The 27,711-nt window shown below is 45.4% G+C and overlaps 1 protein-coding gene across 1 annotated transcript; it reads right to left on the reverse strand.

Moving 5' to 3' along the window:
* Window positions 1–742: 742 nt before the first annotated feature.
* Window positions 743–20,106, reverse strand: smad7 (SMAD family member 7). Its single transcript, XM_080510447.1, has 4 exons — window positions 18,644–20,106; window positions 17,636–17,689; window positions 13,444–13,515; window positions 743–1,635 (listed from the first exon to the last, which is right to left on the reverse strand). The coding sequence occupies exons 1-4, from the start codon at window positions 19,107–19,109 to the stop codon at window positions 1,097–1,099; spliced, it is 1,131 nt and encodes a 376-aa protein (XP_080366573.1). The 5' UTR covers window positions 19,110–20,106; the 3' UTR covers window positions 743–1,096.
* Between the last annotated feature and the right edge of the window lie 7,605 nt (window positions 20,107–27,711).

Raw genomic sequence — 27,711 nt, forward strand, 5'->3', positions numbered from 1 at the left:
ACGAGGCCCAGACAGGCACACAGGCACGCACACACACACACACATAAATACACCCAAAAATGTGTTTGTTAAAAGGGAAATCTGATTAGTTTTGTCTTGTTTTGAGATACACAGTAGGTCAAAAATAGGCCATTGTCGCTCGCTGTACACTCAGAACAATCCATTGATACACGAGATGCTGATGCAAAGTTGTAATCTTCCAGTAAGTCTTCATTTCCTCAGGTGTGGCACCAGATTCTTTGTGTGATTGTTCAATACATAACAGTCGCCTCCTTTTTTTTTGTGTGTGTGCATTTGAATAAAGTGGCTCCTTCAAGAAACCGGACTCCCTCTGTTTACTTTATTAGTTCCTGAAATTTGTCATTGGTTTCCCGACTGTGATGTCATCATTATAAGACGGTTAATGACAGAGCGGAAGAGGGACATTCATACCCAAATAACTCAGGAAAAACAGACAATTTTGAAAGGCGTAATGAGCCTGCAGGAGCCGGGGACAATGAGTTATGGCGCCATCATCGCCTGACTCATGTTTGTCTCAGAGGTAAATGCTTTTAAGAGCCACAGTGTGACATCAAAGTCATTCAGTGGCTCAAAGTTAAGCCACGGTTGGTTTTTAGTGGCAATTATAACAAGGAAGAAATCAAACAGGTTACCTGAATTGAATCCTATATATTATCTGTAAGAGGAAAAACAATCCAAACAATTCCAGACAAGAAATATTATTTGTATTTTTTTTTTTTATTTTGGCATTTCTTGTTTGCATTTATATTAAGCAAAGTGCATCTTCTTTTCTTTTTCTCATCAACACATTGCACAATACATAAATAATGATGCATATAAAACGTCTTCATATTTACAATTAATAATATATTTATATATAACATAAAATACATTTTTTTCGCTTCTTAATTAAATCTTAGTCATTTATTAAACAAAGTCCACCAGAATTTTATACTTTCTTCTTCTTTTAAATCCTTTTTTTTGTGTGTGTTTGAACCTCTGGGGGGAAAAAAAAAAAAAAAAATGAAAAAAGGATGTCAGTCTGTTTTTGAAGGGACCAAAAAGGAGGTGATGGTCAAGAAGAGGAAGGCTGCTGCTATCGCGTGTTGAAGATGACTTCCAACCAGCACGGGCAGCTACTGATGAACTGTCTGGTGTAGCACTGTCCCCAGCCTTTGACAAAGCTTATCTGCACCGTGAAGCCCGTGCGAGGCTGCTGTGTGAACTCGTGGTCGTTGGGCCTCTGCAGGCTGCAGGCCTTGTCATAGTCAAAAGCTTTGATGGAGAATCCGGGGAACACCTTGTGCACCAGTAGCGTGCGCGAGTCCGGGTTGTCCAGTGTGGCCGACTTAATGAAGATGGGGTAGCAGCTGCGGTTGTAGACCCACACCCCGTCCGGCTCGCGTGTTAGCTGGATGCCATAGCCGATCTTGGCGCGCACCATCTGCACCAATTGGGACTTGTTGTCGGAGCAGAGCTGGCCCAGGCAGAAGCCGTTCCCCTGAGGTAGATCGTAGAAGATGTCCAGAGAGGGCTCCTGGACTGAGTAGAGGCGCCCGACGCGTGTTTTCTCCTCCCAGTAGGCCACCACGCACCAATGGGCCCGCTCGCCAGACTCCTGCAACGCCAGGGAATCTGAAGGAGGAAACAGAAAGAGAGAGGGATGGTTAGATCTACGGAACATCCCACTGGCAAGACACGATGAAGACATAAAGGGTGTAAAATGTGCAGATGGAGAGGTGAAGAAAAAAAAGACAAGAGGGAGAAGATGAGAGCACGAGGGGTTTCTGAGTTACTTCTGAGCAACTTCTTCCTCATCCCCGTTTGGGGGGAAAAGGAGAATTTGCTTTAGGTCAGAGCCAAAACTAGACTGTCATCCACAATCTCTGCCATACAGGAAAACCATGTTGGAATTCCTGGACTTCAGACAAGAAAAGCAACTCAGACACTGGCAGGCAAGTGTCCACACGCAGTACAATATTTATCTAGGCATTAAATGCTTATCTTCTGTCTGGCTCGCTGTATTTTTGTAGCTGCGTGGCCAACAATGTACTGACGTCAACAGGCCGCCCTGATCATCGCTCTCTCTGCAGCGATGTGCTTCACCCTGCTGGAGGAAATTAGAAACTATCTGCGACTGACAACGATGGGGCCGCCAAAACCCGAGACAGCAACAAGACGAACAAGACGACTCTCACGTAAACACATAAACCATGTTGAGCAGACGAGCGAAGCAGCCCGCTAACTCTCGAGCCTCGGCGTCTGAATCGTTGACAAGCTCGTCCTCTCTGGTTTAAAGTTTCCCCTGAGCGTAAAAGAAGTGTAGCATTGGCCATGCTCCAGTTTCCAAACTCCTCCTCCCTCTCCCGTCCCCCCTATACGGTGCCTCCTGCGCCGTCCCTCTCCTCGTTTCATATCTCTATTCCACAGAAATCTGGCTCCCAGCTACTCCCGGCTAGAAAAGTGGGAGCCAGTCAGGCGCAAGGGAAATAGAGGGAGACAGAGAGAGCGCAAGAGGAAAGAAAGAGGGGGCGGGGTGGGGAAGAGAAGGAATGCTTTTCGCATATTTTGACTGTTACTTTTGCGACTTTGCTTCCTCTCCCGGTTCTCCCGTGCTTATAGGGTCATCACCTAATTGCTGCGGCTTCTATCAGCCACTCAACCACCTTTTATTCTCGCTTCCTCACTCATCCAGCGTCAGTGAGACTTTGAAAGGTTAAGAAAACTTGGCAAGGGGGAGACATATGAGGGGAAAAAAAAAAAATTGAATAGAGCCCAGCTTCAGTTGCACCCATCCTTCCCATTCGACACCCCCCCCCCCCCCCCCCCCCCCCTCCTCCCCCCTTTCATCTGGCAGTAGCTGTGAATGTAACTGGTAATTTGGAAGGTCCCGTCTGAGACAAACTGCAACGTTAATGCGGCAGGATCTCTGCCGGCCCAAGCAGACTTACCCCGGCCTGTCATTAGCCTTCATTAGATGCGGGGAGAAGGGTGGGGGGGGGGACAACATTGGGAGAAGAGAGACAGAAACAGAGAAGAGGGAAGGGGGCAGAAAAAAAACTGAAAGCATGCCTTTCCATAAAACAAGAGGGGCTGTGTGCTTTGAAGTTGGTCTGAGCCGAGCCTCGGGGAGTTTATCGTAAATCCGTCCTCGTGGGGCGCAGGAGGGAAACTAAGTACCCAGCTATCTACCTGAGACTAAATGGAGGAAAAAGGCATTTATCTTTGAGATAAGAGACAGAAAGTGTCTTTTGTGTCTCAGGCTGATGTCACACAGACTCCAATCTTGGCCGAGCATTGCTCCCTGGCCTGCTTTACATGTACGTACAGGAACAGATAAGGAGGAGGACGCGTTGGACTTTCTTAACAGCTGAAAGTGGGCCTGCTGGTGGCGCTCACCTATATGTGTGTGTGTGTGTGTGTGTGTGTGTGTGTGTGTGTGTGTGTGTGTGTGTGTGTGTGTGTGTGTGTGTGTGTGTGTGTGGGTGTGTGTGTGTGTGTGTGTGTGTGTGTGTGTTTGTTATTGCTGAGAGAGACAGAGCCTGGCGTCAGAGGTCATTAGAGCGGCTGCCTGTCTGAGCCTGTCATTGCAGCCTGAAAACACCCTGCTATTCAGGACTACACTAACTGCCCCGTTTCCCCTCCCTCGTCGCCTCTCCTCCCCTCACAGAAACTCAGGCTGGTGGTAAGTGAGAACCGCAGAGGAGAGAGAAGTGAGGGAGGCATAAAAGCAAAGGGTTTGAGGATAGAAAGAGGAAAATATAATGAGCTGCAGAAAGAGCAAGCGAGTTAAGCAGTGCCGTTAAGTATTTAGTTGCTTTTCCCATGTAAAGCTCACTACACTTCATGCCCTCTCCTGGCAGATTTGTAGCCAAAGTGTATAATCTGTGAAAACCGATGTCTTTTAGTTCGATGCTTGGATCAACAATAGATCCTTCACCGTCCATGGTGCCATATGAGAGTCTCTCCTGGCCTTTTCTCAATGACAAATGTCCCTGTCTTTTTAAAATCTATGCCTCCAGTTTGTATCACAGACCCCAGATCAAATGACCCCCACAGGTAAACAAACCCTAAGTTTTTTCTCTCCTCAGAACAGCAGCAGAGAGAACGCGAGATGGGCCAGACTTCCATCTGCGGGGCGCCGCCTTGTGAAGAATATGTTCACAGTTTGTCCTGACAGCAGATGAGCTTACACCTCATGAGTAATGCTGCTGAGACACGGAACATCACACACACACACACACCAATTGCATACACACAAATCATATATAAACACACATTTATTATAGAGGCCTCATATCAGCGCACCTTGTTCTGACTGTAGAGTTCATTTAAGCGAATTTAAATTTTTAACATGTCACGTGTTTGCGTGTCTGACAGGCGAGCTCCTCAAGTTACAGTCTGACACTATTTCAGGTGCGTGTCACATAGGTGTGTGTGTGTGTGCGTGTCAGACGGTGTCGTCGGAGTGTCCCTCCAAACAGCGCCGGGTTTCCATCAGCCCTCGAATGCTTACGGGGCCGTCTGTCTGTACATCTGTCTGCCTGTCTGCTCTCTGGATGTCTGCCTATCGGAGCATTAGCCTGCGTATCTGTCTGCCTCCCCACCTGCTCGTCTGCACCGCGGCCTTTCAGCCCTTGTGTCTCGGTCCTCGTCTTGCTGGAGATAAGCTGGCGAGCTGGCAGCCCGAGGCCATCTGTCACCCCTGCAGCCTTTTCTGTTCTGCTCCTGTCAGTTGTCTGCTGTGCTGCTCGGCCCCATTCTGGCTTGTCCCACAGGGTCCACATGCAACCCCCTATCCTATGTAAATACCTCTTTCCTTACAGATCCACTACAAAGCAAATGGGAGATGGCGCTTAAAATGTAGACAGATCCAATATTTGTAGTGCAAAACGGTTACTATAATTAACATACATACGTTTTGCAATGGAAGAAACTATAAAATAATGCATGTTTTGTGAGCTGATGTGGCTGTTAGCCATTAGCAACCCTGCAGAAGCAAAGGCAGATTATTGGTCCTGTGTTTTCTTTGGTGTTTAATGGATGATCAGCTTATAGAGTGTGGGGGATGGGTGTCGACTGCAACATACCAGAAAGTTGTAAATATCTGCTCTTAAATAAACACCCAAGGCTTTGTAGACAGCATCATTTTTCTTTTCTTTTCTTTTTTTGCTCAAGGACAGCGGATTTGGCACACGGACAGGGTGTGAGCGCCCCTGTGGTGTTTAAGGGTCCTCGGGCTTTAAGAGTGGACGCCACGCTAGCTGAGACAATTGGACTCGGCTGAAGGGAGGAGGGACGACTGAGGAGGGGGGTGGCCAGCGGTGGGGGAGGCAGACTGGGTGCTTCTCTCAGGGCCAGAAACACAGTCTGGAAAGGTTAATCATTACCTCTGTCTGACTCCACACACACACACACACACACACACACACACACACACACACACACACACACACACACACACACACACACACACAGACGCAAGGGTGCAGAAACACGCGCACACACACACACACTCGCACACACACACACACAAGCACACACACACACACAAGCACACACCAGATTGCTGCTATTCTTAGAAGTCAGCACAGTCACAGAGTAACACGCTTACACCGTCATGCACACAGTTTTCAACCTTCAGCTCTGAACACAACACTTTCCACGTCGGTAAATAGCGAGGAGGCTCCTGAGAACTGTCTCGCATCGATCCTTGAGAGCTTTGTATGTGTGTATGTGTGCGACTCTCGGTTCAGACGTGTAATGACCCTGTCGTCATCAGACACACACACACACGCTCGCGTAGCGCCTGAAAGGAGGAATGAGGAAGACAAGAAGGAAACAGCTCAAGGGGGGAGGAAGGGCTCTACACGGTGCCTTATTTTCTAAGTCAACACCCTCTCTCGAGCTGGGGGAAAGTCTATTCCAAAGGTCAAGGGTCAGCCTGGAGGCATTCCTTTTGTTCTCTGCCGTGCCATATACGTTCATCCCCGTCTGCGCATCGAGTCCTCAACAGACGGCCTGCTATCTGTTACGGGATGTTGTCTGTTCAGTTCACTATTCTTCGGCGACATGAAATTCAATGACAGGCCACAACATCAGAAAGAGAAAGGTCAGCTGTTCTGTTACAGTGCAGAGAGGATTGTCGTTGTCTCGCATCAATACAACACCACAGCCTTGTAAATGTAAGCTGTAGGCTGTACACGCAGACTGGGGTTTTTTTTTTATAGAGGGGTAAAAGGTTGCAGGCCAGTCTGCACTATGTTGGATATCAGTTGGTTACTGCAGCTGAAGCACTGTGTCGCTTAAATGAGAAGAGACCACTGGACTCCCATAACAAGATTGGTTATGCAGCATGGATCTCGAGATTTCCTTGACTTTCAAAGGTGTCATCCTATTTGCCTATATGCATTCTTCATTCACATACATTGCCCATGATCCAAACACACAGCTGATAGTTATAAATTGTGTGTCTATAAAAAGTGTGCAGTGTCAGTCAAAACGAATGTAGCTGTGCGACAAAAGCCTGAAGCAGAGGAGCAGGTGACGGATCTGATAGACTCACTTCTATTACTTCTATAGATCGACTCAAGTGATATGAACCAGCTTTGTGGAAGTCCCTCATATTTTTTCACCCACGCAGGTGTACTATAAAAACAACGTGTGAAGAAATGCAGCGCTGAAGATAGAGTTCATTATTATTATTATCAGATATGGGAAATAAAGAACACATGTCTTCTTGTTTTATTTTAGTTGTGTTTAGTTTTAGTTAATTTCAATCTACCTTTACATGGAACGTGCTATTTATGCATATGTGCATCCTTTCCTAATACAAAGATTGACAAAACCTGAACAAATTATAATAGCGAATGCAAAGTAAGCCTCCTTTACATTTATATTTGTGGATTTGATACAGGGCAGACATAAGACGACAAACACAGTGTGAAATACATAAATAGACTAAACAACAAGAGACAGTGAAACATTGCCACATAGAAAGTGTCAGCTGAATGTGGCGTCAATAAAAAGCCGATACAGTAGACATATAACGAAAAGTAAACCAGGTTAGCAGAGCAGCTACACATTCACGATCCACAGCTTCATTTAAAAGAAGTCTGTTTTGGCAATAAACTCTTCAAACTGGTGAAACTATTCCATGGTATATGTATAGTTTTCTGGAAATCCTGCACTTCTTTACTTAAGTAAAGGACTTAAATTAAATCTGAGTATGTGTACTAGTCACAAGTTAAGAAAGAACGTACTTTTGCCATCCCTAATTATAAGTCATGAACAAACACATTTAAAACGGTAGTTTTATTGCCTATCAAGTAGCAAAAGTATTTAAAAAGTGAAGTTTGTCGGTCTGGCTTTACTATTATTACAGCTACGATGAGGAACTGAGATCTTGTTCAGTGCTGATAGGCAGATAAATAGGCAGACAGATGGATGGTAGTGGGTTTAGTATAGCTGCAGAGAGGAAGTGCCGCTTTTAGGGTGGCAGATTACGTAAGGCATGAAGTCCCCCCCACCCCATTTCAGGAAACCTAAATAAGCCCCGATGGCAGGAAAACCACACAGGGGAGTGGCACAGTTTTGCTATCTACAGATCTGAGGCCTTGCAGAAACACAGATAGAGAGAATGAGTTGCAGACACGCCATCTCTAACGTGAACCATCCGGCCACGGCCCGGGAGAAGATAAGGCGAAAGAAATGGTGCATGTTTTCCCGATGCCTCCATCCGCGGTATAATTTTCTCAGACTAGACGTTTCTGCTATAATTACATGATCCACATGTCTTGGTGTCACTCAGGCATGGTGTTTTCCTCGGCTCGAGATAAAACACAGGAACATTTCGTAATTAATTGGGCAGCATCTCCCATCTGGACCCACATTATAACAATATCACGGCTTAATACTTTTACACCAAAGGACATTTTGTTCCCCAGTAACACCTCCTTCTTAGTCCTGCTGAGTTATTATTCCAACACTTCATCATGCTGACCCTTGCACGCACGCGCACACACACTCAACCACTCCCTGCAGCCCAGACTTCCCAGGGTGACAGGACAAATAAACACTAGCTAGTTGGATATGGGGTGCCAGGCAGGCTGTAATGATGTCATCAGCTCACTTTTGCAAACACACCAGTCAGGAGATTGCCCGCAGGATCTGTATCTCTGAGCCTTTTGCACACACATACACACACACAGGCAGTACCACAGACAGATGGACAAACAAGCCAAACAATCACGTACATTGTTGTGGCGCTAAAACACCGTGGGAACTTAATAATACAGCCTGAAACAGCAAGACAGACAACTAGCAGAGCCAGTTGTGTGTGGTTGAACCTCTCTTTTTGTATTGTTATTTTCTTATTAATTATCATGTACTTCTGTGTGTCGGCAGAGGAGTGTTTGAGTGTGTAATTATGCCAGCACGTTAAGTCTGTGATAGAGATGTGGCGACGCACAGGGCCCAGTCTGTCACCGAAATGAAAAGGGAGCGAGACTCTACTGAACACAAAAGACAAACCGACAACATGAATGAGCAGGATGGAGGGAGGAGACAGCAGTGCTGTGTGTCACAGCAGAAATCTGACACACACACACACACACACACACACACACACACACACACACACACACACACACACACACACACACACACACACACACACACACACACACACACACACACACACACACACACACGCATGTGTCTCCACTTATTTTCCATTTCCGTTTTCATCCCGGTAAAAAGAGGATTTTGAACAGGAACGAGAGGATTCCTCTTCTCGGATTCACACGTTCTCCCTCCTTCGTTCATATCTTCATGCATTGAGGTGATGTCAAAATTCCCTTCCACAGAGTGACTGCAAACCAAAACAATGTTCATCTTGTTCTGGGCTTCCCTCCAGCTCTGGCTCGGGGCCAAATCTGCATCGCCCTCCTTTCAATCAGCAGGGCTACACTAAGGTAGGTTAATGTTTTCAGCTGGATCTTGATGCTACCAGACAACATAAAGAATCAAAGGCTGAGGGGGGGTAAAAACCCAAAGGCACACTTTATTCTACCCCCCCCCCCTCTCTCTCTCTCTCGCGCACGCTCTCTTTCTCTGTCTCCATCCTCTGCTGTCTGTGTGCTGTTTTTTCGATTTGTGCAGCATAATGACACAGGGTGGGGAACAGAGGACGGCCAAAACCAAAATTAAGTCCCTTGCCAAGAGGCGGCTTGGCTGCCGCGCAAGGAGAGGAAGTGGGGAGTAATGAGAGATCCTGGCCCGGCACGAAGCGGCTCGGCTCTGCTCTGCTCAACTCGCTGGCTAACACACAGCCTCCAAATTACAGAGAACAGAGCAGAGCTGCCGGCCATCTCTCCCTCCACCCAAAGCCGCCATCTTCTCTCCCTCTCTCTTCATTCCTTCCCATTACTGTTGAAGCCGGGAAGAAATAACAACAAAAACTGTTATGGCGAACAAAGTGTTCGATTTCTTGAAAACAGTCTCAGTCGAAACTCATTGGGAGCTTTTAGATTACATAAACATATCTCCCTTTGTAGAAAGCACACAAATGCTCACTTTTATGTACCCCCTCTCTATTTCTTGTTTTACTACCTCCCTCCTTTCTGGTTGGCGTACTCCAATGTTAGTTTTCTGTCATGATGAGGCCTCGGCTGCCTCCCTGTCCGCTCGCCTTTTCCTCAAAGACATGAGGTCATATCCTGCGCAGCCCTTTCCTCTCCCGGCTAACCCAAACAAGGCAGGAATGCTGAGGGAAAGGAGGGAGACTGAGGGTGCTCTGTTTCTCAGTACCGCTCTTAATTGCTTAAAGTTGGTTTTGAAAAAAAAGGGGGGGAAAAAAATCAAAGATAAGTGTTTTTTGGCATTACATTAGCTACATGCAGTTAAAAACCTCCAGTCGTGATAATACCCCAGAGCAAACTGATCCAAAACAACACAGCGGCCATCCGCCTCTCTCTGGGTTTGTACTGAAAATGGGCCATTTCTTTGGGGCCTTCCGTCTGACAGCAGAACTAGTTTGATTTAATGAGCCAAGGTGCCAAGACTAAATTTAATCTCTGTCAGAGCCCCCGATGAAGGTTATACCTCCAGCCGATTCACCGGATGACTAATTGACTGACTGAAGGACTGGCCGACTGTCTGTCGAGTGAGGTGACTGGCTGGTGGTATAAGAATACAACTCGGCCTAAATTTAACCTGCAGTGGGAGGAAGCGCCTGTGTGACAGTCGGCTGTGCGCCAGGGCTCGCACCAGGTCATTCTATCTGCCTGCGTGTGTGTGTGTGTGTGTGTGTGTGTGCGTGCGCGTGCGTGTGTGCGCACATGTCACCACAGCCCGACTGTATCTTCTTACACACAGGCACTCCGGGTCAGTCCCCAATGGCACCAACAGGCATGCCACCGACCCACACGCACGCACGCACACACACGCAAACACACACACCAACGCTACAAAGCCATGAGTTTGGCATAAACAGAAGTCTATACCGCGACTTTTCGCCTCCTGTTATGGTGCAACAAACTCACCCATTTAATAGTTCAAAAAAAACAATTCCTAAACATATATATTTAAACCAAAACTGAGTTCTCGCCCACCACACCTGTAAATTACTTTTTCTTTCTTACTGGGGTTTCCTGTTGTAAAAACAGTCAACGAAAGCTACCAGGGATGAACTAGTTTATAAATATTATGTGTTTTAGTGAGGTTTAGAAAAGACCTAAAAGAAAGAATATATCAAAAACCATCCTGAACGTCGAGTTTTTGCTCACATACAAGAAAACCTGTATTCGTCATTCATTTGAAATAAACCATAATCTGTGAAGGATGAAAAACGTGATTCAACTCAATCGTAATGTAGCTAAAAACAACAACAGAAATAGAGAAACCACTCATGGATGGGTTATAGATGTGGTCCAACTGAACTGGAAATTGATCATAACATCATTACATAACACAAACACAGTGGCTGGAACTGATCTCGTCACTCGCTTGAATGTTTGGTGAGAAACTCATAATCCTGTTGACCTATTTTGTGATCACATAACTCCAGACTTAAGTCCAAAAGCTGTCAATGCAGAACAATTAGGCAAAGTATTCCACAGAATGCATTGCTTGAAAACCAGAGTCATGATGTGCCCCAGCCCTCACCCGGAAAATAATCAGAATCGGGCTTTCAGAACTTCACATCCAATTCAGTGGCTAACGTGAGGCTTTATAATCTCAGAAAAAACTTTCACAAAATGGTCTGCTTGGTGACGTGAATGTTACCTCAAAGGCTCGTAAACCCAAGCAAAGTCAAGGTGCGGTCTCTCTAACGAGTTGCTTAACACGCCATGGATTCATAGCCAGCAGTTCAGTGCCCTCTCAACCTCGACCTGATCTCCATTTCAAAATCTCTCGTTTGATCTCTCACTTCAGTTCCTGAGCGAGCCTAAACCTCTGAGCTGTAAGTCCCCCGCCACAGCTCCAACCGGGACCAGCACCCTGGCACCCTGCTCCATTCCTCCATCCGGCAACTACCCCACTAACAACACCACCGGCTCCGCCGCCTCGCTCTTCTTTCCTCTTCCCTCCTCTCCGCTCTGTACTGAGCTGATGACGTGAGCCAGCGAGAGGAGCTTTGGAGCTGCTAGCCTGGCAGGCAGCCTAGTTTGCATTTGCGCTTGTCGCCGTCGCAGCTCACTTTTAACTCCTTCTCGCCTGGCTTTTCCATGATGGATAAAAAAAAAGAGGAAGACCCACATCTCCTCGGCTCTGCTTGAGCTGTGTTCTAAGATGAAGGAGTGCGCCGTGCACTACGGGCTCCGCTCCATAGGAGGACAACAGCTGCTCATCCAGACCACTCTGGCAACAAGAACTTAATTATTCCACTACAATGCGTGAAAGTCAAACAAGCCTTGTAGATTTCAAGTCTTTGCCACTCTCTTTCCCTCAGAGCCACCCTCCCTTCTTTTCCTTCTTCCTCTCTGTAAATATGTCTGGAGAAGAACATAAAAAGGGCAGAGTGAGTGAATTAGAAGGTCAGCAGCAGGCCTCTGGGAGAGCCATGTTTCTTTTGTCAGGGCCCCTGAGGGAGGGAGCAAAGAGGGAAGCAGGGAATGAGGGAGGGAAGGAACCAGAGGAGAAACGGATTAGCCTTTTTTCTCCTCGCCTTGCCAGGGAAAGAGTGGGGCACCGCTCTGCGTCCATCCCGCCTCGTCCCTCTCTACCTCTACTGCTTTTACTGAGGAGGCCCGTTCCATGAAGCATTGGCTGCCACGGCCATGTCATCCTCGCCAGGAAGGAAAACAGGGGAGGAGGTGGAAGAGAAAGAGGAGGAGGGCTTGACTGAGGGAGGGAAAAAAGGAGGGAGCTCAGAGGCGCCTGTTAAGACTCCACTTCTTAGGTTTCACAGTTTGAACTGGGTCTAAAATGTGTCTTTAGTTAATGTGCGCTGGGAGGACCTTAGTGTCCATCTGATGGTGCGGGAGAGGAGGTGGACAAGAGGGGCAGCTGGTTTCTAGCCCCTCTATTCTTGTAAGCATTGCTGCAATATCTTTTCTCATCTCTGAACCCACACACACGCACACAGGCAGGCAAAAAAACCCTCCACCCCCACTACCACTAAACAAAGGAGGGGGGAGAAATGGGCAGCGAACACCAACTGACATAAAACAGGCTTTAAAGGCCCAGTAATGAGAACCATCTGAGGCGAAGGAAAGCAAGGGAACAGCACAGAGAACTCTCAGGCAAACGGGAGAGAAAACCCGTCCTCTCATGAACGCCGTCTTATTTCGTAGCCTGCGGACAAGGGCGATGGGTAAGGGGAAGCAACACTGCCAAAGGGGGATTACAGGAGAAAAGCTGAGGAAGCCTAAAACACGTCCTGCATGAGAGTTGGAAGAAAGAAAGGCGCCTGTGTCTTGCTCTTATCCCCACAGAGCCCAGAGGAGAGTTAACCGTCTACAAAGACATCCCCTGTATGCACAAACACACCCAAACACTCAAATGTTGGTTGAAGCTTTCCTTTTGCCCCCCACCCCTTCCACAATACCGCACGAACACAACATATTCTTCTCCAAACAACAGTTTGCCGTGTTTGTCTTCCATTACAACATAACACGGAAAGGGATGAGAGGGAACGAGAGAGGGAGAAGAGGAGAAGAGAGGAGCGTTGTTCAAAGAGCCAGGAGGGAGGAATTTATGTGGATGTGGGAGAAATGCACCACCCTCCTTCACTGGGCTTTTTTATTACAGAGGGGAAGCAGGGGCCCCCACAATCACTGCCTCATCATCACAAGTATGGAGGGGAGATGACTGTGTGCATTGGGTGGAATGCATAGGAGAGAGAAAAGAAAACAGAAAGAGGAAAATAATGGAGCGAGAGCAGAAAAAGACCAGAAAATGGGTGATATAAAAAGAAAATCCATTTGTAGGAGTATTTACCTGAAAGCCCCACAGGGGCAGAGTATGTCGTTCCCCCAGTATCACTGGATGAAGGTCCAGAGTCTGGAGAATCTAATGAAGAGAGAGACAGTGAATTAGTGCTGTGTGTGTGTGTGTGTGTGTGTGTGTGTGTGTGTGTGTGTGTGTGTGTGTGTGTGTGTGTGTGTGTGTGTGTGTGTGTGTGTGTGTGTGTGTGTGTGTGTGTGTGTGTGTGTGTGTGTTCCCGCGTCTGTGTGTGTGTTCCTGTGTGTGTTCCTGCGTCTGTGTGTGTTCCTGTGTGTGTTTGCGTGTGTGTGAGGGGAGACGGCGAAGCAGCAGCAGCAGCTGTGAGGCCGTCAATCACCCCAGTGAAATCAATGCCTAATGAAGACGCTGACGATGAAGCTCACACTCTCTCACACACACAGAAGACTTACAGCAGAGAGTTCCTTACACCCCCGATAATCCCCCATAATCCACTGCTTCAGGAGGAACGTTAGCCCGGAGTCTCTGCATAGACGAGCTGCTGATCTTCAGAGAGCTATATTCTTCCTGCTAATGACTGAGGCGACTGGACGGTTTGGACCGGACACTTTGATCTCCACTCAATGACCGAACACAGATCAAATATTAGAAGACTGCTCAGGCTCTTAATTGACTGATAATTGCCTCCCTGCTCCTGAATACGCGCACATTTCAGCGATTTCACAGCCACTGTCAAGTCAAAACGAAATCAGAGCCTCCACGCCAACAGCAAACAAAGCTTCCAAAGATGCGTCACAGATACAAAGTGTGTGGCTGGATTAGAATTTAAAATTTCAGCAGGGTACACTCTATCTCAGCAAAAACAATGAAGCAGACAGAGCTTAGACAGGCCTCCAACGATGTTTACTATAAATCTCCTTTATGGCGAACTAGCAGGCAGACAGGAGTGAAACTACCCATTCCGTCTCTACCTCTCCCTTTGCATTTGAATGCTGAACTCCCACAAAGACTTGTAATGTGGACTAGTTTCAACATGACACCTGAATGGAGCTTTAACAAAAACCGCTGTGTGTGCCGAGTAGAGTAGCGCACTGCTGGGAGTGGGCTAGCCCCACTGCGAAGCTGCCGCTGGTAGCTTGGTATTCACTAATGATACATTCCTTCTGCCGCACGTCAGCTCTGCACTACACCTACTGTCCATTGAAACACACACTGTGACATCGGTCAACTCTAGGTCTCGAGTCAGGATGCTGGTGTGGAGCTTTTTCTAAAGCTACATGCAAGTGACTGTCCATCACAGAGAAGAATCTAAATAAATTATGTGAATAATCAAGTTATTGGTATTGGTACGTTTGCCATTTTTGTGACATTTGAGTCTATGCTTTCTATAAGCGACAAGATGAGGTATAAATCTATTTATGGCCATGCAAAGCCAGACAGATCTTAATTTGCAACGGGAGCTTTCATTATACCAAGGTTCTTTCTCCATGGTCTACAGACTAGTAATTGCCTCCAATCAAATTTCCTTCCACAATCTTGCAAAAATAAAAACATGGCTTAAGTTCAGACTTCATCCTGGCGGAAGATGGAAAATTGGAGCAAACTGATTTTTGACTTGCTGAATTAGATTGTGCAAAAATTGACATGGTTAACATTGCAAACACTGGGACCATCAAACATTCCTGATGAGGAGGGATATGACGGTGGTTTTACTGTCCGCTTCTCTCCTCAAGCTACTGAGCTGCAGCAGCCAAGAAGCAATGACCAGAGTGGCCTGCGCTCCCTTGCGCCCAGCCCTGTCCGGACGCCGGCCTCTGTTGATGTGGTCGCAGTAACGAGATGCACGAGCGTAACCCGGTCTGCCTGGCTTTCATTGGCTGCCAGCAGCCTTTGCCCTGGTCTCCCGGGCAACAGTTCACAGCTGACCACAGGGCTGAGGGGGCATCATCAGAGAGAAAGAGCTAAACAGTGTGTGATTTATATTCCCCAGAGCTGAAACAAGGTAGCGTTTTATGTCAGGGCTGCTTTCATATTGACCGCTGCCGCTGCCGGAGCGGACAGGCACCCTGACACGTATAACCCCGACTTCCTGCTCGCTGAAATCATAAAACCATCATCATAAAATGCACGGCTCTTTCCTTTCGTGCAGATATTTACACGGTCTGATTGCCTTCTTAAAGTTAACTATGCTGATTTCTTAAATGTCATAATGATTTAACACTACATAATAAGAGGAAAATACAGAGAGAATACTGTGGAAAATTGTAATAACCTCCAGTAATGGGAGGGAGCCGATGACTGACAGCTCCCCGAGGCAATGGGGGGAAAAAAAAAAAACCCTGTCTTTCTGCATGATAAGCTCATCTGTCCTGTGTGTGTGTGTGTGTGTGTGTGTGTGTGTGTGTGTGTGTGTGTGTGTGTGTGTGTGTGTGTGTGTGTGTGTGTGTGTTTCTGAGACTGCACGCGCGTGTGTACCCTCCAGCATGCTCCATTGTCCTATTAATATGTCTTTCACCCTCCTTGGCCAATACAGAGACGCGCAGACAGATGCACAGACAGACAGAGTCTCCTTTGATTAACCACGACCGCAGCTGCACAGACTGAATGCAACTAAATGAGGAAACTGTATAACAGGTGAGCCAGTGAATGCTGCACCTTTGCACTTAAATATTTATTATATATATATATATATATAAACTTTTTCTAAGAAGATGTCGACAGACATGTTACAGATTATCTTCTCTGACGTTTTTGGCAACACTTAATTCTTACACAGTCAAGTTTGGTCAGTTTTCCCTGAGAAGGGGAAACAGGGTGGCAACATGAGTTGTATAATCATTTCCTTTGTCCGCATCCAGCCTGCATTTCCTATTTACCTTGTTGTTTCCTTTCATCACTGGAAAACCTCCAACTGAACCCTTCAGGCTCGGCCCACAATCAGACAGACATCACCTCAGCAGAGAGCTCAGTGTCTAACGTTTACAACATTTTAAGCCTCATTCTCGGTGCATGTCTAGCTATAGAACAGCTCTTCAAGTACAACAGTATTGCAAGAGCGTGTTAAATAAAGATGACAAAGACCGGGGGAAGGGGGGCTTTGAAGAACCACAGCTGCAGCTGCAATGACTTCCTATTGTTTCCACTCACTGAAAGCCACTTTCTCCTCCTGACTAACTGGCTGGCTGGTCAGCTGGCTGACTGGTCATTGTTCAGCTCTGTGCTTTTCCTGCAACTGATGGTCTAGCTATACGGCAAAGAAGCAAAATTGACAAAAAAAAAAGAACAAAACCCCAAAAAAACCAAGGGCTTAACAATCCAACACCATTTATATCTAGTCACCTTCTCTGCGAGATGAAGAGGGGCGGCTGCACGGCTCCTCTCCTCCCTGCAGTCTCGCACTATTCTGGTTATAGTGTGAAATTTAACACACTTCAAAAACTAACTTCATAGGCGATGACATAACCCGATGCCACTTTTTCGACACCGGCGGGGAGAATGACCACCAGAGCTGCATGCAGAGTCTGGCACAGGTGGAGGAGGAAAACAATTACTCAGGATCAAAATGCGTTTGGAGGGGAAAAAGAAAAAAAAAAAAAAAACAACCAAACTGCTGGCTGCACAACGCTGTAGGCAGAAATTAAACTCCACACAAATGGTCTCTTTCACTCCCTGAAACAAACATACAAACAGAAGTGGGACGCTGACACCCTAGCCGCACACAAACAAGCAGTCGGCCTTAATCTGTTGATTAATTCGGCTGATAAAGGCCGGCCGGCTCCAGAGAGGCTGTCGTCTGTCTGTTTGCCTCTGTGGTGCGATTCACATTAGATAGACGGACACACAAACAACCCCCCCCCACTTCTCCCAGTCAGACACACTGCCCCTGGTGATGTGCCAGTCAGTCTATAGCTGGTATCTCAACTTTGTACTGCCTTGCCCTGGCTGTCAGCCACGCTCAAACTGGCCAGCCTGCCAGGCGTGCCACTCCACTGCTATCATAAATCACAACATAACATGGAGCCATTTCCTACACATGCACACAAACACGCGCGCACACACACACACACACAAATGTACCGGCAATGTGTACAAGACTGGATGTAATGTCAGTCCTATAGTCAGACAACACATAAACATTCATGAATATAATATGCTCCTTTAAGATGTGAATGTGACAATAAAATATACATGGGGAATTCATGTATTTATGCATGTATATGGAGCTCACCTGGTGGTTTAAGATAGTCCATGGGATAGCGCGAATATGGAGGAGGAGGAGACTCTGCATGGAGGATAAAGGAAAAAAAAAAAACAACAAAAAATAAATAAATAAAAATTAAAAAACAAAGAGAAGCATAGCATGAGCAAAAACACAAGGGGAGAGATGTAAAGTTCATGATAAGAGTTTGTCATTCTTCAGGGAAAAAGATTTGTGTCTGTCAGCTCCGCCTGGAGAGGCAGGCAGGCGGAGAGGCCGGCCGGCGGCTATTGCCTTTCATTGGCAGGCAGATAAACAGGGGGCCGCCTGGCGCCAGAAGGGCCACTATCAGCGTCTAGGACAAACTGAGATACGGGCCTCTTTTGGCCCGGGACGCCAAGCAAGCGAGCGAGCGAGCGAGCGCGCGCGCGCGCGCGCACGCACACACACACACACACACAAACACACAGTCAGAGCGGCTGGAAACTTCACCGTGGAAAGACTGTAAAGCCTCAGCTGAGTCGCTCTGCACTTTGGAAATACCACTTATGAAATGTTGGAATAGCAGATATGGCGGTTTGCTTTCAAATTACCTCGCTAATATCTCTCTCTTTAAAACAAAAAACAACAACGTGTGAATAAACAAGCTTAAAGTCTCAAAAGAAGCGAATTGATATGGTGGAATTAAAGTGAATATCTATTAAGACTATTAAATAAAATGGCAATAAAACAGCCTACTTTTAAAAACATGAAGGAAAACCGTTTGGCACACTTTGGTCAAGTGCGACCTTAATGGAAACTCAATACAAGTGTGCCAAAGGAGGTGATGTCATTTGAATTAGGCTAATTGGCCTTTTAGGAGTCTGGTAATTCTTTGACATAATGTCACGGTGTTTGAATCTGCACTTGATTTCAAATTAGGCCCGACCACCAGAGACGCGAAAAGCCAATTTCCAGAAGTTTGGTGGTTAAAGGTGGTGGTGGTGGTGTGGGGGGAAGAGGTTATTATTTTGTTCTAACAGTAATAATCCAACTCACCGAGTTCACAAAGCCTGCTCATGTGGTGCGGGTTGCAGCAAACGAGCTCTGGGTTGATTTTCCCGTAGGATTCACAGCAAGACAGCCTCTTCAGCTCCGAGGAATGCCTGAGGTCCGGCCACCTGAACACTTTGTAGAGCAGCATGGGGAGAGAGTAAGACTGTTGACCCACTTTGGCGTCCACTTTGCTGGGCAGGAGCAAGCAGGGGCTTCGGGCACCCCCCTTGGACTCCACCGCCTGCAAAAGCACCTCTAATTGTTTCTCTTTGATCTTTTTCAGGATCGAGTGGGTCAACGCCTTCAGTTCAGCCTCCGATCCGGCGTTGGACTTGGCCACCTTTGTCGTTTTGCCCATGCAGCAGCCCCCGGAGCCATGCGTCCCTCTATCCGCCTCCCCGTCGCCCTCCACGGGCGCACGGCTCCTCCAGAGTCGCCGGACGAGCCCCGATCGTTTGGTCCTAAACATGCGGGACGAAAAGAGGGTTTCCCGGCTAAAAAACGAGCATGGTGTCCGCAAATCATGAAGATTCCGGGATCCGAGTCCAGGCAATGACAAGCAGCCTGAGAAGATACAGTGGAAAAACCGGGAGGCGGATGAGCGGAGGGAATCTGTAGCATACGCCAGTCTCTGTCTCTGTCGCCTTCCCCTGCAGACTAGATCACCGAAAAGCAGCCAGGGTTCACGGGACAGTCAGCGATTCCACCGGGGGATGAGCCACCATCACTGCCGGGCATTTAAGACTGGTTTCAAACAGTAAGATGGGCAAGAAATGTTTTTTTAAAAAGATAAAAAATAAAAAATCTGCTACAACCATGCAGCCTGGATGTGTTACAATTTTTTTTTCACTTGGGGATGTGGTGCTGTGATCTGACCCCTTTAAAGCATGCTCCGTGCTGGTTTCCAGCAAATGAGCACAGCCACAAATCTCTCCATCTATCTGTGCGCATTGGAAATAAGGAGAGAAAAAAAAAAAAGAAGCCGGGGCCTAATTATGCCGATCACAGTTATCCCATGAAAACCGGAGCTCGTCGCCGTGTCTTCAGAAGCATTAATCCACAAAATCCTTGATCCGACCCGCAGAGTGTCGCTCTCTCCACCGGGCTCGCTTTCTCTGCTTCTTTCGTTCTTATTTTTATCCGTTTATCGTCTAAACGTGCCAGCCGTCTGCTCGCGATGAGGTCTGCCGGCTGAGAGGAACCTCGTCCGAAGAGCCAGGGAGCAAATCCAGGACTGAATCTCTTAACGCGAGTGGAGTTGCATTTCTAAAAGCGAGCGAGCGAGAGAGAGAGAGAGAGAGAGAGAGGCAGGGAGAGCGAGAGAGAGAGAGACTCGGGGCTTTGCGTCCACGCACCGAGAGCCTCGTAACCTATTTCAGCTCGAATCCCTTTTTTGTTTTTTTCGAATAAAATAATCCAACCTCGTATCTCACACGAAGTTTTCGCGGAAGAAGAAGCCGAGCCGACGAGTGATCTGGAGCGGCTCCCTGTCTGTAAATGAGGCGGATGGTTTGGGTGCCCTTGCTCCGTCTCCAGTCTCCAGTGCGCATTGACGCGCCCGGTCACGTGTGTGTCTAGACACCCTGTCGCTTAAAAGAAATGTGATTGTGTTGCCCGCAGCGTGCGTGCGCGCGCGCACAGACCCACACACACAGACTCAAACACACACGCACGCACTCAACTGTAAAAAGTTCACGTAATAGAGGAACTAAGTTCAGAAAACATAACACATAGATTGAAACTTTAACTACTTTTAAATGTGTGTGATTATTCCTCTTTAAACAAAACTATAACCTGGGTTGTTTAAAGCTATTACCACAAGTATTCCATTTATGTTTCTAAGCTGGAGTTCATTAAAAAAAATGTTTGTATTTTTAAGTTTCTCTTTGAAATATAACATTTGCAGTTGAGTCTGAATGGTTGCACTCATTTCTACCGTTGCTCATATCAGTGTATTAGGACTCCAGTTTGGAATTGCCTGATAACAAATAGGTAAAATGTGCCTCTGAGCGCACACTCGGGGCGAGAAACACATATTTGACATGTCCTAAAGTCATACATGGGGAGCGCGCTACTGCCGCCCCCTGGCCGTTTGGGCTTCCAGGTGGGACAAGTTGAGTTTGTCCGTCTTGATTATCAACACAAGCCGTTCCCAGCCGTCTGAATTTACCCAGTGAAAAGGCCATCAGCCGAGGATCAATTTCTTTCGTGCCTGACAGCAGATCCGTAACAGGATCAGCCTACTTTATTATTGTCTTTACAAGCAGAATCCATATTTATTATGACAGGCGCGGCGGTTTCATTTGATCAATTTACTCTATTATGTGCAGTTTCAGAGGCAAACACACACGAACACTTTTATTCCAGTGAGACTTTTTATTCCTTTTTTTATCGTCTATTTATAGCCTATATGAGAAGGGCTATGGTTACCGAGTTAACTCTCACGATTGCTTTCATATTATAATGCGAAGTTAATTGTGGAAAAGGAAAGAAAAAAGAAATCTCATAAAACTTTCACATTTTAAACAAGAGGACCTCTGTTGGAGGGAGTCTCCTCGGTGTCTCCCAGTCACATTGAAATGTATGAGCGTGGATGCGGGATGAATAAACTCTCTTTATTCCTAATATACGTGCGCGTCTCCTCCCTCGACAGACTGGAGGTCCAGAAGAGGCGCAGCGGCAGTATGTTAATGTGACAGTGTCGCTGCAGGGCAGATGGGGGGTGGGAGGCTGATAATGATAGTGGCAGAGAGATGCACAGGGGTCGAAGGTGTGTGTGTGTGTGTGTGTGTGTGTGTGTGTGTGTGTGTGTGTGTGTGTGTGTGTGTGTGTGTGTGTGTGTGTGTGTGTGTGTGTGTGTGTGTGTGTGTGTGTGTGTGCGTGCGTGCGCGCGCTCGGATGGGGGGGTTGTCAATAGTTCATCCCCGCTTTGTCCCAGGATCCCCCACTGGCGCCGAGCAGGAGCGACGACGCAGCAGCAGCCCGACCGGTGCGCCGCTTTTAAAGGGAGTCTGGAAGCAATCAGTCAGGGGAAAAGGTTTGTCAGAGGGATTGTGGAAGTGACTGCAAAGAGTGCAGACTCACACTGTCCCCGCCTCTCTCTCTCTCTCTCTCTCTCTCTCTCTCTCTCTCTCTCTCTCTCTCTCTTTCTCTCTCTATTTCCTTTTGAGTATGTGACTGTTCTCCAGACTCCAGGAAGTAGACAGTTTTTATCTCACCGTTTTCCATTTCAGTCTGGCCCAAGGAGTCTGCACTGTAACCCGCATAAAGATGCAGGCCAGGACTTGTGCTTGAACCAGGAAACATGATTTATTTATGTCAGGCCACTCATGCAAATTAATAAATGCAATGCGCTCATCATCCCGAGTAACTCGAATCCTGTAAAACACAATAGATTCGCCAGAAAAAACGTTTCCCAAGACAAACATTTAAAGTGAATGCTCGAGTTTTATCAGTAGACTCTCATATTAGATTTACTAATTAAGATGTATTCATTGATTAATGTGTTATTGGGACGGCATAAAATGGCAAATGGATTTCACATATATGGCAATTTCCCACTGCCTGGGAAACCCCCCCCCCTCCCCCAGTTCAAAAGAAAAAAGTGCTTTATACTGTTAATAACATTCACCCATTCACACATGCATTCACTCCATTTTTGGTGGATTTACTCTGTTGATAGCAAGCCATCCAGGCTCTGAGAGAAAAAAATAGCAACCCCAATCTATAATGCTCCCTCTGACATATTTCACTGTGAGGTTGTTTCTGACTTGCCATGCGATTGTGTTTTTATGCTATTGGTTGTGTGTGCTTTTTTCTTTTAAAACAATTCACACTGACTGTCAGCAGTGGTAAGATGTGTCAAGATGGCAAACGTCCGACCTGCAGGGATGTTGCTCCATGTTGTCCTCTCACTGATGCCATGTGTGTTTAATGTTTTGGCTCACGACTATGTTTAATTCAAGCCTTCATTCGTTGAGTCAACATCCTTTAGCTTTAGTACCCTCATTACTAAACAGGAAACATTTAAGGACATTTCTTTAATTGTGGACTGGTGCAATTTGAAATGGCTTTGTAACTTCATCCAGTCTTTATTGAAATCATCTATTCCTCTACTTTCACGCTCTCGTGTTCAGGGTTCATATCAATTAATGCTTCATGTGAAGAGTACACTCATAAGGTCTGAGTCTTTTAATTTATCAGCCCCACACACTTGTTTCTAGCAGTTTATTGACTGTGTTCAATTCACATGCAGTATGAAAATTGTTGTTGCGGTTTCAGTTAAGGTGCGTATAGCGTTTGCCTTCACTCTGACTCAGATGCAAATCTGTTGTAATTTTATGACCAATTATTGCAAGAAAAGTCAGAAGCTTTACAGGGGTCATGCACTTTTTTTTGCCATTGTACAAGATGCTCATTTAACTCCTAACCAGAAAGTAAGCGAGTGCACTTCCAAAAATGCTGAACTATTGCTTTAACAGCCTCCTTAAGGTCTATCAAGTGGCCCACAGAGCTAATTGAAGAGAGGGCATGCAGAGGGGTAAAACAGCATTACGGAGAAGGAGGATGATTAATATTCCTGATAGCAATCCTGGCCTTTACTATAATTTATTGACACAGTGACTGCTTCCAGACAAGGGGTCATACATATGCAATTAAAGAGACTTATTCTGTGTGAATCACAGCACTCACAATGGGGTGAAGACGGCACCGGGAGCTGGTCAATGCAAGATAAGGCTGATAAAAAATAAGACAACTTTAATTAAAAAGATAGAGGAGTTGTTTTTTTTTTTTTCCCTCTCTTCCCCTCACACATCTGATATCTTGTCAGGAGAGAGCAAAACCGCTCACATTGGTAAATGTCACTGCATAATTAGAAAAATGAGGATCCAGAGGGGAGAAGTGAATAGCTAGATGGATCTACATGTGCTTCTGGAAGGAATTAAGTGTTTGTCAGAATCTCCAGTGATGAATAAGAAAAAGGGTCAAAGCTCGGGTGTGATGTCCTAAAACACGCTGCTATGTGACCCATATTTCATCCCAGAATAGCTGTAGATCTACCTGTCCCATGCTGAGTTGAAAGAGATCCGTTCCCTGCTCTATCTTCTCCAAACGGATGTTCATGAATATGCGGTGGGGATTTATCTTGTTGAATACTTTCCCTGGAAAGTGAAAATGAGTCAAATGTAATCTGACATGCCAATAATGAGCTGCCAGTGACAGCTGAATATGAGCCCCACGGAGGTCTAAGAGCTCATCTCATGTGTTCACAGAGTGAAATATTACCGTGTCAAGTCACCAGAGCAGCTCAAGAAAATATTGGTCAATGATATCACATCTCAGAGTGCAGGAGGCGACAGATATTATAGATACAGATCACAGAAATCATCTCAGCAGCACGGATACTGCTGCAGCCAACCATTATCTTCATTATAGATTCCTCTGCAGATTATTTTCTTATTCCATTAAACCGTTCAAACGGTCTGTAACATTGCAGACGAGGATTTGAAAATACCCACCGCTGTTTTCTAAAATCCACCGAGATATCGCCGTGGCAAAAAACACAGCTACGCTTTTACACATTCACTTTATTAACAGAGGAAATTAAGAAGTGAAACGAGAACCAGTGTTGATAGTAAAGTTCAACTGAATGCGGACATTAATCCCCAGAGATAATTTATATTTTTGCTTGAACCGTTAAAAGTAACTCATGACAAAAATAAGCTGCAACAGAAAAATGTATATTAGTGTTGTAATTACAAAAAATGTGCAAAACGTAATGAAATGAAATACTGTTCTATCCTCTCAGACATCAATGTAAGTTGGATGACTCTGAGGTTGATGTCTCAAAGTGTTCACTGTCAGCTGAAGTTGAAGAATTGCATAACATTTTTGCTCTTGGAGGAGAAAAATCTCTAACCACAGTGCTAAACAACGAGCCTGGTGTCAAATCACCACCAAGCAGTGCAGCAGTAGGTTCAGAGGATCTTGAGAGGTTGTTTCAGACATCGGACAAATTGACAAGATGCATTAAAAAAATAAGCTACATTGTTTTGCACACAATGTGTTTCACAAAAGGAGGGTGTTGTAGAGGATTGAATATGAAAACGGCTTATAACAAGCAATATTCAACCTTTGAACTACCCATCTCATGGTTAACTTTTCGAAAAAGCTCAACGGAATCAAAAAGTTAATCGAAAGCCAATGAGTATCAGCACGCTCAGTGTCAGCCTCTATTGGAAACGTTGACAGCTGAGCTCTTCATTTTGGGGTTAAATTGTACACCAAATCGTGATCTTTCACTGTGAGTTACACGATTCAGACAACACCAGTGATTAAAATCATGCTCGGGTTCGCCAGGTGTTAACTCTAATACAGGATGCACATGCCTCAAGTCTTCCGAATGACTGCAAATATTAGGCAAATGAGTGTCATCCTGTCAAAGGGAAGGAAGACAAAGACATGCAGATGTCCTCAGGCAGCAGAATCCAACCTGAGGGCTGAGGCCCCTCGAGGGATCAGGTGATCAATCTGAAGGGGCGTGAGATTAATAATAATAAAAAATAATCATAATAATGAGAACAGGTCCTGCAAGCTGAAATAATGCATCCTGTCTGTCCCGACTCAGCTGATTTTCATTTTCATTTTTATTATTTTATTATAGATAGATAGATAGATAGATAGATAGATAGATAGATAGATAGATAGATAGATAGATAGATACATAGATACTGTACATATATAGAGATGATGGACAATCAATAGTAGAAAAGTCCAATAGTGTGTGTAGGTTTTAAAAACATTGATTTCATATTTATTCTATACAGACTCAACAGTGCCTTGCTCAACAATGAAAAAATTTACATTCTTATGAATCTATATATATCTTAGCAGCTGTAATTATTTCTTTCTTTTCGTCTTTCTTTCAGAGTAATGAACGACAGTGTTTCTCACAGAACAACAAAAAGAAAACAGTGAGCCACAGTATTGAATTCTTCAGAAAGGTTTCTGCAGCTTTATACGCCAGAGCTGAGACATTTTACCTCCAACAAGAAGTCTGTTTTTGAATTGTGACACTTCCTATATCTACTACCGCTCCACAGATGTGAACTTTAAGATTTAACTGCACTGGAAAGGTCACCCGAATTAAAACCGTACGGTTTACGAGGTAAAGAGGAAGCTAAAACTGAAGCAGGCCTGCAATAAAGCCAACGCCGTCAAGGTTTTAATGTTCGGTTTTCGGCAAAACCTGTCAGAGAGGTTTTTCTCCGATCCCTCATTATCACTTTGGAGGGCGTCTACTGTTGTATCGGTTCAGATTCTCCTCTTTACTTAATAAACCTGCAGCTCAGTATGTAGCTCACAGCCCACAGACAGCAGTCAATAAAAAAGAAACACCTCAATACAATATTAATTACTTGTAATCGATCCAGACTTTTCTGATGAATCAAGGTCAGACTGAAGCAGGGTGATGCGTCGATGCATTTCTTTCTATCATATCGCCAATCATACATGTGTGCACTTGTTAAAAATTGATATGTAGCCAGCCATCACAAGCAATTATAAAGGGTAGCGAAGCAGAAGAAGATATTCAACCTTACATAAGAATCCTCCTGCTATCACAACCATATATGTTTTATTTCTGCCATAATTTTTGTGCGCGAGAGTTTCTCCGAGTCTTTTTATGATTATTTTTATTAAAATGTATTTTTCATGTATAATTCATGTTATAACGCTGTGCTGTAGGGAACTTACGCAAAGTAATTTGTAGCTCAGAGTCGAGGTAGCAGGAGGCCCCAGTGAGCCTTTTCACTGTGGTGGAACCAGATTGAAGATCTGCATCAGTCTGATAGTTTTACATGCTGAGGCCAAAGAGTGATGGAAGTGCTCCAGGTGTCTGTGGTACAGTTTAAAAAAAAAAAAAAAGAAGACCGCTCTGAAATCTGGGTGGGACATAAGGATGTCCAAAAGATGGAGGTGGTGGAGGGGGGGTTAGCCCACCACCTACAAAGTCCAACATGGAGGAGTGGTGCATCGCTCACGCATTGCGAGAGAGCGGGGAGCCACCCGGTCCCTGGCTTGAGACTTGGATTCTTAAGTGTTGAAGTGATTATACTTTAGTGTGAAATTAAAAAAATAAATCACCGCATGGTTTTTCTCTGTGGATAACCAAACAAAATGAATGTGTGGATTCATGCAGCATTAGGTAGTGAGAAGTTGGTCGATACAAGACTGAGCAAACAGTTTGTTGGAATTCTTATTATCATTCTAATTAAGCACGGGTATCACTTGAGGTCATTGTCAGCATTCACAGCCAACATAAAGCACAGCTTCAATCTGGTTAACCCCCAATGATTTCAAGTAGATAAACACAAATGTGTTTTGTTCACCCCTCACATTACAGGATTCTATCAACACACCCACGTCTTTCTTTACACTGTAAAATAGCTTCATAACAAGCTGTTGTTGGTTTCTCACCTTTCCTATGAGTCATATCATAAAGACTGAAGGATTTTTACTATTTGATCGACACCAATTGTATGAAAAACTACATTGACCCTTAAGCTTAACTATTTTATCTTTGATAATTCCCTTAAGTTTCCTCTGACGTCCTCATCAGATCAAGATTTTGATTTGGCAGATCTTTGCTTTAGGTTTTTTATTTTCATTGTGAATTGAAGATGAGCTCGACAACAGGGATGTTCACACACTGATATTGTGAGGTTAAACATGGTGCAGAAAATATTGTTTTACCCGTTGTCTTGTTTTAGCTTCCAACAGCTGCCGTTTTGTGATATAGTACAAATGTGATCCCGTATTGGTCTGAATATAGCACAGGCTTATTTTCTAGGTAATAAATGGGGTTGTCTTATATTTGATGTATTAAATTCACACATAATTTCAGGTGTATTGATTTCTTCATTGCAGCACAAGGGCCTCAGGCTCTGTTCACACAGCAATGCTTTCAAGTGAAACTTGCTCGGGTTTTGGCTGTTTCATTGTTTGACAACAGCTTTGTAAGCCTGAAAACCTTGGTTTAAAAAAATAAAAAAACAATTAAAACATCCCGG

The sequence above is a fragment of the Blennius ocellaris genome (assembly GCF_963422515.1).
Source record: "Blennius ocellaris genome assembly, chromosome: 15".
Classification (NCBI taxonomy): domain Eukaryota; kingdom Metazoa; phylum Chordata; class Actinopteri; order Blenniiformes; family Blenniidae; genus Blennius; species Blennius ocellaris.